We start from the raw sequence: 12,672 nt of genomic DNA on the forward strand, positions 1-12,672 counted from the left end.
AGAGAGGACTTGAGAATAAAAAAGATACTAAGAATAATATTAGTTTAGAAGAGGATAATCTGCAACTTCTAATATGCTTATATCTTACTAACGAAAAATAGTAATCTATTCTTTATCAAGAGAAGACAAAGCTCTAATATTATAAGTGGACTCTTGTCAATCTATCAAGGACATAAATTGGAAAAAGATGCATAAATCTACCAATGTGGCACTAATATGTGTGGTACATGGCTAACTTGTTGACCACGTTTCTAACCTAAAAAATCAATTATAGACATCAATAAAGTCAAAGCAGCATTTATAAAACTTCTAAGAAGCTTTTATAGAAGTTATTATGGAATTAACCTATTTTTATCTACTTTTATTTAATCATATAGGTAATAATTAGTTTACATGTATATGATCGTGACACCTATATCCAAGGTGCTATAATTCATATGATACTTGTGCACCTTCCTTCCTATAATAAATATACTAGCCATTAGTCCACTTATTTTTTATAAATAGAAATATTTTTTTCTTTACTTCACTTTGGTATTTACAAATATCCAATTAGCCTAAGAATCTTTTATGGCCTTTAAATCTTGCTGCATTTTTTCATAATAGCTTCCAATGTGATAAAACTTAATTTTATAACAAAAAAATAATAGTAATCAACAAAACATGTGCAAATATTTACTTGTATATTTCTAATAGCAATTTATGTTTTTCAAAGTTTTCAAAAAAAATTATGAATATGTTTTATATTAGCCTATAAATTTGCTATAAAATATAAATTCATTTATATGCTTTTGATGTTTTATTTTTATTTCCATTTTTCCTATAACTTTTATCTATTTAAAAATCAATATTTTAAAATAAAATTTATATATATATATATATATATATATATATATATATATTTAAATGATTTTTTGAACTTAAATTTTATTAATGCTTTAAAAAAAATGGAAGATATGTTTACCTTGATTTCACAATTATGAGAAGTGTATCTTGATTTTACAATTAAATGTTTACAAAAAAATAGTCACTACTTGCCAATTTGGCAACTGCAAGTTTGCAAATCAAGCATGCAATATTGATCAAACTCATTCACAAACACAAAATATTTACTATGAATTATTTCTGAATGTAAGTACTTTGTTTAACATACTATGAGTTGCATACATTGTCCATTGATTAAAACCATGAGTGTATTGAGTTTTCAAATCCAAAATTTTACAATTCATTTTGTTCTGCAGTGAGATTTATTATAGCAATGAAATGAATAAAGTTCACTGCTTTATGACAAAACATTCAACATTTCATCATGCCTTTTAGAACAATTTAGTTATAAATTCATTTTTATAATTGAAAAATTGAATTACTATGAAATCATATATTTTTTACTAATTTCTATTTTTTTGTCAAAGAAATTTGAGCATATTCTTTTACAACCATGAAAAATATTATTAATTTTAAAACATATACAGTATTTTGTCTTGAAGTTATGACCTAATAACATTGAACTGTTAATTGTGTGTACTCACTTAAGTTTTATTTCAAGATATTACCCACTGTAAAAATTAAGTGTAACTGATTCCAATTTATATTACGTATTCCAAGAAAAAATTTCAAATTTTCAGAAGCTTTAAAATATAACAAACTGTAACGTACAAATTTCTTTGAAACATGTGTGAGTTTAACTTCAGTTTTTTTAAAATTAAGTCAGTGCTGATTTTTATTTTTTTATTTTTACTAATTCAACGTATTCAAAATTTTAGACATTATCTTGAATTAAACTTGCCTGGTGGATTTCATATTGTCTCAAATTACCATAGTATTTTATGTTTAACATTTTCTACTATATTCAATGTCTGTGTATTAAAATTTCAAGAGATTTTAGTATTTTTCTTACTTTGGATTTTTATTTCATTAATTTGAATGTTTCCCAATTTTAAAATGTCAAGTATTATATCATTGTTGTTCTTTTGACCTAACATTCATTATCAAACATAATTATTTAATATTCTTTATTCAAGTTAAATTTGATGTTCTTGGTAATTATCAATTAAGACCATTATAATTACGTCACGTAATTTATGATTCCTTGATTTGATATACTTCAATCATTATGATATAGCAAGAAAAAACTCTGATTGACTACACAAGAAATTTCAATCTTTAAACAGTTTCATTTTTCATCTTGATTACACAATGCTTGAACTAAAACCTAGAGAAACATTTATCCTTTTAATTATTTAAAATTCCAAAACTTTCGGAATTAATTATAATTTTAATTTTGAAATTATTAAAACTTGTTTAGTTCAATGATGCTGTACAAGTAAGAATGTCACCTGTTTTTTTAAATAAGAGAGAATGTTTCCACAAATAAAATAATCATTGCAAATTAAACAAATTATGGCAGAGAGGTGATAGCTGATCAAAAGAAAATCACATACAGCCTGCATCTCATACTTTGAATCTCTATTCTTATCAAAAAAAAAAAAGTCGAAATGTTGGGTTTAAATTTTTGTGCTTCTGTAATACCCTTCTCTAAATTCATTTTTGGATGCAGGATGTTTCTTTCCAAGAATTATTATGTAACTATCAAGTTTATTTTTATTTAATTTGGTTCTCATAAACAAGTTTGTTAGTCAAGTATTGATATAAGAATGTGATTTTGGGGTGAGAAGTAATCAAATGCTGCTGATGTTTGGTAAACAAAGAACACCAAAATGAGTGCTACTGAAGAATTAAAAATTGAGGAAGCTCTGGCATCCAAGCTTCCATTAGGGGATGAAGAAGCTCTTCAACAACATGATGAGGAAAAGGAGAAACCTGTTCCTGAACTTCCCAGTAAACCTTGGTTAGCAGAGTGGATGACAGACATGAGGTTGGAATGGCTCAGACAAAAGGTCTGCATAGCACTCAACATGCCCCGCACAGTTTTCAACTCAGTCATTGACACAGAAGAAGGCTCTATACAAATGAGATCATTTCTGGATGGATCATCCTCATGCATATTGCTCTACCCACAGGAAACTGTGACACTGATTAGAACAGTTGTAGAGGAGCTACCACCACCAGAAGAAGATGACGTTGGAAACAAAGAAGAAGAAATGGCACATAAAGAGCAGGAGGCTGAGGAACTGCTTAAAAGTGAGGAAGATGCAAAGGAGAAGAGGAAAGGGAAGAATGACAAGAAAGGGAAGAGCAACAAGAAGCGTGACAATGAGGAAAAACAGAGCAAAACTGCTGCTGCTGCTGCTGCAGTTGCAGCTACAGGCAAGAAAAAGAGGAAAGAGGCAGAAACATCTCCAAAGCTGGGGCCAGAGGCAACTATTGATGAAACCCTAAAAATGGCAGGGAAGCCAGGAGGAGGAGGAGCCATGGAGGACAAGACATCAGGACCCATTGAAGAGGGGGAGGAGGAAGCAGAGGTGGCAGGGACGAATAAGGAGGGCATGGCTGAGCAGCAGCATCAGCAGCAGCAGCAGCAGGAGGAGTGGGTGGAGAGGCGCACCCCTGTTCTGTGTGCTGCCTCCTCACTCTCCCTGCCTGAGCATGCCCTCTCTGGCACTGTGGCCTACTTTCTGAAGCTGTCCTCCTTTGCCACCAGCCTCACCCTGGACCAGCTGGACCGGGACATATCCTATGGAATACTCCCCAAAGGCCTTGGAATGAGCACCTTGGAAAAAGTAGGTTGCACCCCCTCCATCTCTCTCTCTCTCTCACTCTCTCAACATTCAGTCTACTTTGTTGTGCATGTTCCCTCTCAGTATGTAAATTCATACACTTCTACACCCTGCCAAGTTTCTTAGCCTTGTACATGGTATTTGAATGTTAATTGATGTGCTTTTTGACTCTTGAAGCTGATGGTACAACTATTTGTGCCCCTGCTTGCCCTGGATGGCTCACAAGAGTCATCACTATTCTGGAGTACCAACAAGCCTGAAATGAAAGTCCATATTACCAATGAACTGTTGACTAACATACAAAGATTCACTTCCCAGGTTAGTAGGAATTGATTTGTGTCATCCCATTGGAGGTTGTTACTCCTCTTTCTTATTGCTATTATTCTTACAACCACTGCCATTACTACTCCTCCATTATCCTCTCTTGATTATTCCAATCAAGGATTCATGTTTTTCAAGATGTCATCATCTCTGTCAAATCAATTCTCTAAACAATTATGCCATATTTGGCATGCATTCTATGGTGATGGTGGTGGTGGTGGTGTAGATATCAACTGCAAAAGCACGTTTGGAAGGTGAATTCCAGTTAGTGATTCCAAATGTCCCAATTGATGTATTAGAGAAGTCTGACATTGACTACGAGCTCATTCTCCAGGTGACAACTGATCTCATGAGAACCTCTTTTATTTTGTAACATTCTTTTGCCTTTCTTCAATTCACAAATAACTGATGATTCATACTTGGTAATATTAAAATAATTTAGTTTCATTACATTACATTTTTCTTTACTATCACTGTGCATGTGATAGTTTCAATCCCTTCTTGTATTGTAGCTTGAGGGTGCATTAAGTGATTGGGTACCAGCACTTGGAACAACTCTTCAGCAAGAGATTGGGAAGGTTAATCAGTCATACTTTATTCATGCTCTATAAATTAGTATTTTCCAGTTTTTCTTATAATTATTCCTTTAAATGAGTAAGAATGAAACACTAAAATAACTCATATTGCCACAAAAATATTCCAACAGACTGCATAGTGACCATTATTTTCAAGTAAAAATTCAATACATCAGAGTTTCCAACATATACCTTGATGAAGTTGACTTGCCTTAAGTACCAATAGATTTATATTTTAAAAAAAATTGACCAAAAAATAAAGAAAAAAATTGTGTTGTTGAATAATTTTTTTGTTCAAGTGTTAGTCTTAATTTTTTAAAATTTTAGTCTTATCTTTTTAAAGTTATACTGTATATTAATTTAACTTGAATTCTTGGAATTCATGTCAAATTTCTCAGATTATCAATGTACTCAATTTGTGAAATTTTTAATCTGATACATGAAGTATTTACAAAATCTTCACCAATTTGTAGCAATATTTTATTTACAAATCTATCTGTCTCTCTATTTTTTATGAAAATCACAAAACGTCTTATCTTAAACAGAAGAATTTTGGTCTCAAAATACTTATCAGAATTTTTTCTTTTGAGAAAAAAGATTATTTTCCAAAACATTATTGAGCACAAAGTACACTAAATTATTAATTTTTTTTAGAAAATTATTTAATACTTACAAACATTGAAGGACTAATTTATTTTTACATTATTCAAAATGAGAGCACAGGCTCCACTTGAGAAAGGACCATATGCAGAACTTGAGTTTTGGCAAGCCAGGAATAATTCACTGTCAAGCATGTATGAGCAACTCAACTCCAGCAGGGCCAAAAGAGTTCTGGCTCTTTTGGAAGCAGGCAGCAGCAACTCCAATTTACTTGGCACTTTTAAGGCTCAAGTGAGTTGAATATATATATATATATATATATATATATAAAATGATACATAAGAATTTCATGAGCTCAGAAAGAAAGAAAAAGTAAATTACAATTAGCATTCTGGTTCAGATGATTTGATACTTTGATTTTCTGTATTTGCAACATCAGTTAGTCAAACCAAACCTACATGTACATCACATAGAGGAAGTGCTTGTTCTTTGATGCAGGTGGCAGAATTGACAAAAGTATTTTTGGAAGCAAAAGACAATGTGAAAATTCTGACTACACTGGAACGACATTTCAAGGTATTTATTTGCAAAGATCCCTTCCTTTCTCTTTGCATTTGATGAATTGGGTATTCTATCTATTTACCCACAAGAAATTGAGATTTCCTGGCTTATGATGTGTTGCTTGATGTTGCTGTACTGGTCTTAGTTTGTAATTTGTTATAGATTTTGTTTATGTCATTTTAAATATATTCATGTTTTCTATTCAACTAGAGATTGAGGGATGGGAACCTGAGTGGCATCCTGGAGACTATAAGCCCCATGATCAATGCATTACGCATGGTGTGGGTCATCTCCCGCCACTACTCTGAAGATGTCAACATGGGTTCCCTTTTTGAACACATAGCCCATCAGGTAAGTTAACATTCATACACGCATGCTTAAAAAAAGAAAGAGAAAAAAGTCCCTTTTCAATCATCATCCTTAGAATCATTCTGTTAGTCCTTATGGCATAATCTAATTGAATTGAGATGCCAGTTCTAATACAGAAAATTGCAAATGTGTTCACCAATCACTTTGATAAACATTAATGATGCTTGAGAATATTCTAACACCTACACTACCATACCAGATGTGGTTAACATTCTACTTCTGAATTATTTATTTATTTATTTTTATTATGCATACACACATTCCCAAAATAATCACAAACCATGTTAACAAAGTATGCTGATTAATTTTGTTTCACCTTTTCTTTTATTTTTCTGTTTTTCATGAAAATTGTGTTCAAGGACATATGATTTGCACAACTCATAAATATTTGTGTATGTGTGTGTGTATATATATATATGTATATGTACATAATTAAAGGTTGTTATTTAAGTATAGTGGTTTTTTTTTTGCAGATTGCTGAGAAAGTAAGTGATGAAGTAGACTTCAGGTCTTTGAATAAGAAGCCATTTTTAGTATCAATCAATACAGTGGCCACTGCCAAAAGTGTGCTCAATACTTGGAGTGATATCTATTTGCAAGTTCGAGAAAAGATAGAGCTCAGTGGACGAGATCCCAGGTAACTTATTTGTGATTGATTGTGAAAATCACAAATAATATTTCCACAAACATGTACACTTCTCATTCCAAAGAATGTAGTTGTATGTGTGTGTGCATAAATATGAATATTTGTCTCTGTGTGTGTGAATTGTAAACTTACATACTGTCTTCCACTCTTTGATATATTGTAGGTGGGAATTTGACCGGAAAAAGTTATTTGAGAGAACAAACTACATGTCAGTTATTTGTACAGATTTTTTACATGTTCTGGATGTGGTGAATGATTTCTTATACTTTCTGGGCCCGGATCTGAAGACAGTCACTGGTGATGTGGCAGGGATTGATGCCATTATACATGTAAGTCTCTCCCCTTCAGGTTCACTTACTTATGCAACTGCATGTTTGTGGAAATAACAAGGTGAAGTTTGTAATTATTGATGCTTCAGTAACTATGCACATGGTTGTTGTTGTTGTTGTTGTTGTTATTATCAATAGGGTTTCCAAATATCCAATTTGGTGGGGGTGTGGGTGAGTTGGACAGAAAGTGCACAGCATTGTGGCCCCAATTGAGAATTTTCCATATGATGCATTTGATCGAGCTCATGCAGCTCTTTGGAGGACTACCATGCTCCAATTTGATCAAGACAGGAAAACAATTGAAGAGGACACCAAGGCCTTCATTGACTCCTCCTTCAAAAAACTCCGTAGTGCTGAAGGTACACTTCCAAATTCCATCCTACCTTCCTTCTCCCACCCCCCACTACTTTCCCTCCAGATTCAGAGTGCATTTGTTTTTCTACACCAAACTTGTTTGCACATGCTTGTATTCTCTCTGGACTTCACTTTTTATCTCCCTTTATGCTCTCCTTAGGTGCTCTCAATCTCTTGCAAAGCTTCAAAACAGTCAAAAGTGAGGGAGCCATCAATGGACAAATGATGGAAAAATATAATGACATCCTTAATCAGGTACAAATCCTGTTTATTCATGTATATATAATTCAATATATAATATATTTGCATACTAAATGAATTATGAGCTGTGATAAAAGGATGGAAAGAGTTATAGCAAAAATAACTTCAGCAATGCACCTTCTCATCACTGAAAAGACAAAGCAATTTCTTACCTGCAGTAAAGTATTCCTTCACTTGTGCAAGAAAAAGGAAAGAAAAGAAAAAGACAAAGCAATCCTGGCTACCATGAATTGTCCATGTACATGTGAAATAAAATCCCCCATCCCCCTTAAAGTGGTATCATCACCCATGACCATGATGTGAATGTGCACATTCAATGCAGTTTCTCAAGGAGATTAACTTCACAAGAGAAGTCTTCCTGAAAGAACTTGCAGCACCCCCAATCACAAGAAACCAGGTATTTTCTAAACCATCATTTATGAGGATGACACTAGTTAGATGATAATTACATTATCTTTGACAAAAGTTCCTACTCTTCCCCTTCATACACTTTTGTGTATATCTTCAATTTTTGCAATGAATAATGTTAGCACCTTTACAAGCTCATGCAAACACATTAGTTCTGTTTTTATTTTTTTTATAATCTTATCTTCACTATAACACACAATTGTTGCCATTTGATAGCCACCTGTAGCTGGATCAATTAATTGGGCCCGTTCATTGTTTTTACGCATACGGAAAACCATGCGGTGCTTCCAAGCTCAAGGAAATGATATGATGAAAAATGTGTTAGCACAAGAGGTACTTCTAAATAAACAATAATATGAATGAAATGAAATGAAATGGAAAAAAAAGAAAAGAAAAGAATTCATGTTTCATTTGTTTTCATTGTTTAACATTGTAGTTACAAATGAGAATTTATAATTTATAACTTAAAGACAAAATATGTGAAAAAAACATTTATGTACATATAATGTAAAATTCAAACCAATGTGTATATTTTTGTGCTGTAAGTGTAAAAAAATAATGTGTTTTGAAATTCAATTTTGTAAATGTAAATATACATTGAATCCTGTAGCTGGATATTCAATATAGAGGTTTGGCAAAACAAATGATGAACTTTGAAAAAACTTGGGTAACTGAATGGGCACAATCAGTAAACAGTCAAATACTCTTTTATTTGAAGCAAGTAAGAAATTTCTTTCACTTTACTAGCAATTTGTTCTTTCATGTGCTGCATTCATGAAATTCTACAGAAGAATATATTGCATGTGGAATACAATGTTGTGTGTGAATGTGAGTGTTGAGGATGTGGAATTGACATGAGTTCATGGCATGGCTAATCAATGCTGGGTGGGGGTGGAACAGCCCATATTGAGCAAAGGCAATGGGGTGGTGATAGAAGTAAATTTCAGCAGGGCATTGGTCCAAATCATGAGTGAAATTAAGTACTTGGATGCCATGGGTTTTCATCTGCCTGAATTTGCACTGAGCATAACTCTGCAAGAAGACAAATATGCTCTTGACATAGAAGGTCTCCTTACCGTGGTCCAGGTGAAGCCACACATCCTCCCTTCCCTCCTCCTCTGATCACATCCTGCACTCCACAGCATGAGAGCAGGCAGCAGCAGCAACAACACTGAAATATCTATACAGCACATCCTATGCAGACCTTGAAATGTCTGAGTGGATGGGATTGCAGATATACCATAGCACACTGAGCATGATGAGCCCCACAGAGGCCATGCTGTTGAAGCCCCAATTGAACTTGTTGTATCATGTTCTGGACCCAGGCTTTGCCTACCTCACCTGGAATGCTCTTGGCATTGCCAGCTTTGTCCACATGTGCATCTCTGCTATCAATGAATTCCGCAATGTTGTCCACCAGGTGCTCTTTCTTACTCATCATCGTCTGTGCTTGTATGCTTCCAGTCTGTATACACAAGTATTCATCTATCTATCTATCTAAGTATGTATGCATATTCTACAAGATCATTGTGGAAAATTGACTTGGATGAACATTTAGTGACTTCAAAATCTTCATTAACTGAGAGTTAGACAGAATGAATAGCCAGTCTTAACAGTTACAAATCAACTTAATACAAAGTTTTTACATTCCTAGCATTGTTTAAAGTTGACCTTCCAAATATCTATATGTTGATGCTCATGAGCAGCATTTTGAATGTTCACAAGGAATTATTTTTGGTGCTGCAATTAGGTGCAAAGCAACACATCCAACATAGAAAAGTGTATAGATAAAATCAGTAAAACCAAATTGATTCCAACAATGCCAACTATGACAGAGGGTGAAATGCTAGATTTACAGGTTGTGATGACATGATGTATTTCATTTTTTAAATAATGTACACAAGATGTTTCAAGTGAATTCCTAAGAAAATAAAATTTTCATAAAAAAACCTATAAATTCACTTCTTGATTATGCATTTGATAACCTGTTTATTGTTAACATGATTGGAAACTCACATACCAAATAGATTTTCCAAAATTCTCTTCAAAAAAGATTATGAGATCATAGAACCATATTATACATGTCTATGTGTGAAAGAGTTTTCAATAAATAGGAGATAAATGTGGTAGATAGAGTAAGAATTTTGAATTCATTGGGATTTTAGTCACTTGCTTGCTGATGAAAGACCATTTTCTTTTGGTTCTGAAAGAGAATTAAAACTGAATCCTTTGTGTATGCAGGAATTCTTTGAACAAGTTGAACATGATAGGAAATTGGTTTTGGATGAATTGGTTGGCCAGTAAGACCTTTAAACAAAAATTCAACTTTTGGAATAATCAATTCTATACCACATGCAATGTAAACTTGATTTCAATACATGATTGTGAACATTGACCATTCCATGTTTTATGTACTGGTCTTAGTATTGGTTGCTTTCATTAAATCCCTTGCTTTAATAGTTGCATGAATGTTTAGCATCAATAAAATAAACTACATTTTTCTTTCTTCTTTAAATAGACATTTTTTATTAAAAAAACATTAAAAAAATTAATTACTTGGTAATGATTTTTTTTATTTAAGTTTGTGACAGGTATCGAGCTATTGTTCCTCTTCTCAAAAAGATTGAAGATATTGTATTAGGAACAAGCACAGGTGCAGCTCCTTCATTGGCTACATATTATACATATTGGGAAAAGAAAATACACCAAGCTTTAAATTTAATGGCACTTCATGGCTTGGGTGCTTTGCAAACTTTGTTCTGGGAAAGTTTGGAACGAAAGGTAAATTATTCCTTTCTTTTTAACAAATACTACTCATTTGTTACAACTTCCATGATTACTTTCCATGCTAGAGGTTAGAATTATATATATATATATATATATATATATAGTGAAAATGCTTAATTGGAGGTAAGAGTCTACAATCCAAACTGTTGTGTTTTGATATGAAGGACTTTAAAACATCTTTCTAATTTTTTTTAAAGATAGGTACCTACTGCAAATAAACATGGTAGGTGCATAAGATTATTCAAAGTAAGCTGCTATCTGAACCACCCAGATGTGGTAGTCCAGCCTGCGATCCTGGACATCACCAAAATTTTGGCAAGAATGGTAAACATCTTTCATCTAAATACTTGAATTATTTGGTTTGCTCCTGTATATCTCTGGAACAAAATAATACATAGAAACTTAAGTACTCGATTCACTCATATAGTGATTTGTCTTCATTATTTGTTGGGATTGTAGAAATATATCATTCACCGAATATGATCTCTAAATTTAGGTGAAAACCTTAATTAAATTTCGTACAGGTTCGAAACACTGTAGATTGTTTGAAGAGTTTTATTAGATGGATGGATGGTACATGCTTAGAAACTCCCGAACAGGTAATTTAATTAATTATTTTTGCCACTATGCTCCTTTTAATTTCTCTTTTCATTTAACTAATTATGCTTTCTACCCAAGCAAATATATACACACGTTTGTTACATAATCATTTTTTTAACTTGTAACACATAATATTTATTTTTTGGGGGTATTTGCGAGGTCACTAGAAAATTGGTGCTGAAGATGACGTGCCATATCTTTTTACTTTTTACAATGATGTAGCATCCAATCCACAGGTTAATTTGTTGAATTTTTCTCCAAACTATGTTTGATGCTGACTTATTATGTGGATGAGTTGTTTGAGTTGATTTTTTTTAAAAAAAATAACACACAAAATCTTATCTGGATTACAGTTGTTTTCTTGATGTCAAAATTTCATGATTTTGTATATTTACAGCCAAAAATGTGTAAAATAGATTCAGAATCCATCAGTTCCACAACAATGCAACTTGAAGATTATTGTAATGTAGGGCAGATAATAAAATCAATACTTACATTGAACAACATGATACAAAAAGCAATTCAAGGAATACAGAAGCATCTTGAAAATTGGCGCAAATATCAACTATTGTGGAAGCAAGATAGAGTTGCAATTATTAACAAATTGATTTCCAAGGCTCCACCAACTTTGTTTTTTGAAAGAAAGTTAGAAAAATACATGAGGGTATCAAAGTTCAAATTTATCTACTGTTGATTATGTGTATATATGTACACACATACACACATTAACTACAAATGCATACTTACAAAGGGTAATTTCTTTTCAGATAGATAGCATTGTATTTGGATGTGCTATTTGCAGTCTGATATGTATATATGTATTTGTGGGATGAGGGAGAGCAGATGGCAACCAATATAGATGCCATTCCAAAGGACAAGTCAGTGGAGTTTGTGTGTGTGAGTTCACATCAGTTGGGGGCAGCAGTGAGGGCAGAGACTATGGCTTGGGTGCAGGCCCTGGGGGATGCCATGGTGGCCTTAGAGCATCCCAAAGTGAGGGCCATCACTGACCAAATGAACAAGTGGCAGTCACTTATGGATGTGGTATCCTCATCAATTGCCTTAATAGCACACACACTCACACTCTCATCCAACTCTCTCTTTTCATAATCTATTGCTCTTGTTTCTCTTAACAGATGTCCTTCTTGTAGCATTGAAGGAAAAAAAAAGTATATAATTGCAAA

At 33.1% G+C, this 12,672-nt stretch overlaps 1 protein-coding gene across 4 annotated transcripts in view; it reads left to right on the plus strand.

The window, feature by feature from the left end:
- Positions 1 to 1,099: 1,099 nt before the first annotated feature.
- The window catches only part of LOC112274883 (dynein-1-alpha heavy chain, flagellar inner arm I1 complex), a 35,023-nt gene continuing 23,450 nt past the window's right edge, over positions 1,100 to 12,672 (plus strand). The window contains exons 1-25 of one of the 4 annotated variants that reach the window (XM_073530043.2): positions 1,100 to 2,323; positions 2,558 to 3,680; positions 3,855 to 3,995; positions 4,225 to 4,332; positions 4,511 to 4,576; positions 5,297 to 5,464; positions 5,672 to 5,749; positions 5,945 to 6,085; positions 6,577 to 6,740; positions 6,913 to 7,078; positions 7,263 to 7,437; positions 7,593 to 7,687; positions 8,016 to 8,090; positions 8,318 to 8,434; positions 8,712 to 8,822; positions 9,002 to 9,187; positions 9,336 to 9,521; positions 9,852 to 9,959; positions 10,343 to 10,401; positions 10,693 to 10,882; positions 11,090 to 11,212; positions 11,413 to 11,487; positions 11,656 to 11,724; positions 11,964 to 12,152; positions 12,332 to 12,532. In XM_073530043.2, coding sequence (XP_073386144.1) covers positions 2,718 to 3,680; positions 3,855 to 3,995; positions 4,225 to 4,332; positions 4,511 to 4,576; positions 5,297 to 5,464; positions 5,672 to 5,749; positions 5,945 to 6,085; positions 6,577 to 6,740; positions 6,913 to 7,078; positions 7,263 to 7,437; positions 7,593 to 7,687; positions 8,016 to 8,090; positions 8,318 to 8,434; positions 8,712 to 8,822; positions 9,002 to 9,187; positions 9,336 to 9,521; positions 9,852 to 9,959; positions 10,343 to 10,401; positions 10,693 to 10,882; positions 11,090 to 11,212; positions 11,413 to 11,487; positions 11,656 to 11,724; positions 11,964 to 12,152; positions 12,332 to 12,532 — 3,954 coding nt within the window. In that variant the 5' untranslated portion in view covers positions 1,100 to 2,323; positions 2,558 to 2,717. Of the gene's footprint in view, positions 3,681 to 3,854; positions 3,996 to 4,224; positions 4,333 to 4,510; positions 4,577 to 5,296; positions 5,465 to 5,671; positions 5,750 to 5,944; positions 6,086 to 6,576; positions 6,741 to 6,912; positions 7,079 to 7,262; positions 7,438 to 7,592; positions 7,688 to 8,015; positions 8,091 to 8,317; positions 8,435 to 8,711; positions 8,823 to 9,001; positions 9,188 to 9,335; positions 9,522 to 9,851; positions 9,960 to 10,342; positions 10,402 to 10,692; positions 10,883 to 11,089; positions 11,213 to 11,412; positions 11,488 to 11,655; positions 11,725 to 11,963; positions 12,153 to 12,331; positions 12,533 to 12,672 lie in introns of all 4 variants that reach the window. The other 3 variants (XM_073530044.2, XM_073530045.2, XM_073530046.2) reach the window with 3 other exon arrangements.

The sequence above is a fragment of the Physcomitrium patens genome, chromosome 22, assembly GCF_059467195.1.
Source record: "Physcomitrium patens ecotype Gransden chromosome 22, ASM5946719v1, whole genome shotgun sequence".
NCBI lineage: Eukaryota > Viridiplantae > Streptophyta > Bryopsida > Funariales > Funariaceae > Physcomitrium > Physcomitrium patens.